The 2,169-nt window shown below is 38.3% G+C and overlaps 1 protein-coding gene across 1 annotated transcript in view; it reads left to right on the top strand.

Annotated features, from left to right (window-relative positions):
• LOC109856321 (rap guanine nucleotide exchange factor-like) overlaps positions 1-2,169 on the top strand; it is a 36,165-nt gene that overhangs the window by 27,213 nt on the left and 6,783 nt on the right. The window contains exons 3-4 of the mRNA XM_020431448.1: positions 204-331; positions 1,352-1,435. Coding sequence (XP_020287037.1) covers positions 204-331; positions 1,352-1,435 — 212 coding nt within the window. The remainder of the gene's footprint in view (positions 1-203; positions 332-1,351; positions 1,436-2,169) is intronic.

Below are 2,169 nucleotides of genomic sequence, written 5' to 3' on the forward strand. Positions count from 1 at the left end.
CACTGCGAGATAATGAGATAGATTATGGTTCATGCCGATTGCTTTAGCTCGCGCGAGCCGAATCGCTCGAAAATTGCGGCCGCGCGCGCGCGCGAGCTAAAGTTAAACGCACGACGATCACGCGCGCGCGGTGTTCCAATTATCGGCCTGGCAAATCCACGTCCGAGCGTCACTCGCATCACTCCGCTGTGTGTGTGTTTCAGGACTTGCAGATCATATATTATGGCCTACTGGGTCTGGAGGCGTTGCGCCCATGCAGAGATTCCGTTCTCCGCGGGCTTTGCAAGATCGTGCGTTACGAGAGACACCATGCAAACCACGTTCTCTATTAGTAAGTATTGTAATATCGTCAATTTCTCTGCGAGAAAGATTGTTCTCGCGGACATTTATTAGCGGTCAGAAACGTATTTCAAATTTAACTCACACATTTCGAGTAGAAAATCTCATTTTTCTTGACCATTAAAATGATTGTTGAACAACTTTTGTTGTTCAATATAAATAAATGTTAAGATAATAAATAACAACGTTACAACACCAAATAAACAATGTTTCAACACCAATAATAAATTTCCACGAGGTTGCGTAACAATCGTTAAATTTATTACAATTAATACATTTATATTACAGTTAAAATGTTTATATTAATGATTTTTATTTATAATCTTCTCGCACACCCAAAAGCTGTTCGTGTCTTTATTTTTATTGTAATTCGTTTTCTTCCAAAATCAAATCGTAATTTAAAAGCATTGCGCATTTCTTCGTAAAAGAAACAAATTCTTTTAGGAAGGAAATTGTTTTTGCGTGACATGTTTTCGTTGCAAAGAAACGTGATTTATTTTAGGATAATCTAGGAAAGTTGCCAGTTATTGATTTCTTTATTTACCGATGTCTGGTACGCATTTTGAAATTAGAACATCCAACGCTCTTGAAACGACGTTCAAATGTAGGACAATTTATTCTTTTATATTACGTTGAAAGCAGAATTGAAAGTATTCGCCCGTTTTATATTTTAGACGGTTTTGAGACGCTTTCTTGAAACGCGGTACGCGCTTTATCATCAGATGTTGCTTTTAATCTCGCAGAAATCTTCTTTACCGACGTGTCTCCGCAACGCTACAGGATTCTCATCTTATCGACTTGCGATACGTCGGGAAAAGAAGTTCGTTGCGATGTTACAGAGATGTCGAGAGAAGATAAATTTTCAACTGACAATTGTGTGCAGTAATATTTCAACAGCTGACCTATGTGTGTCACCTTAGATAATATCCGAGTCTTGTTATATCATTGTATATCATAAAGAAAGACAGACGCGTTAAACACTTAAAAAAAATAAAGTTTTTCTAATTTTCAGCACCGGCGAACTGGCCACAAGTTGGTACATACTTCTCTCGGGTTCCGTGTTCATCGATGGATCCATGTTTCTGCCTCGTTCAAGGTAAGATTCGTACAAAATGTGTTCTCAAGCGATGGCTTGTTTTTTTTTTTTTTTTTTTTTTTAATCTCACGAGAAAGAACATGATTTCTCGTGAGGATGATTTCATTTCTTGTTCTCATCCAATATCGTTACCGTTAGTTTCGCAACAAGAGAAATACAACGAGAAAGCACACAACTTTCTCTCAATAAGTGATCGCGCGTTTAATCTGGGATCTCTTAATTGCTCGATCCCATAATTGTGTCCAAAAACCACACGAAAAAAAGAAAAGACAATATTAAAAAAAAAAAATAATAATAATAATAGGTTAACGCTCAACACCCGATACGTTTGCAACGAGACGGAGATATTTACAATCCGATGGTCGTGGGAAAGAGAACAGTTTTTTTTTTTTTTTTTTTGGCGAAAGATCTGTTTTCCATAAAACCACGTGTCGCACAGACATTCGACGTACGGGGAGAACAATCGTGTGTGTTATATTGTCTCTGAATCTACATGAACGCTGCGTAAGCGCATTTCTCATGGCATCGTTCCAACGATGCGACATCTCTCGCTGTTCGTTTCTTTTTTTTTTTTTTTTTTTTTTTTATATGATGTCATAATATTATATGGCATGAGCGTAGTGGGGGGGTCTTCCCTTCCGAGACAGAAATCGATCGTAAATACGTGCATCGTGGCTTCGCGCGCATACCGGGTGTCCCTGGAAAACGCATGAAATAACAGAGCGTGTGTGATA

The sequence above is a fragment of the Pseudomyrmex gracilis genome, unplaced genomic scaffold, assembly GCF_002006095.1.
Source record: "Pseudomyrmex gracilis isolate BER0280 unplaced genomic scaffold, ASM200609v1 scaffold_114, whole genome shotgun sequence".
Taxonomy (NCBI): Eukaryota; Metazoa; Arthropoda; class Insecta; order Hymenoptera; family Formicidae; genus Pseudomyrmex; species Pseudomyrmex gracilis.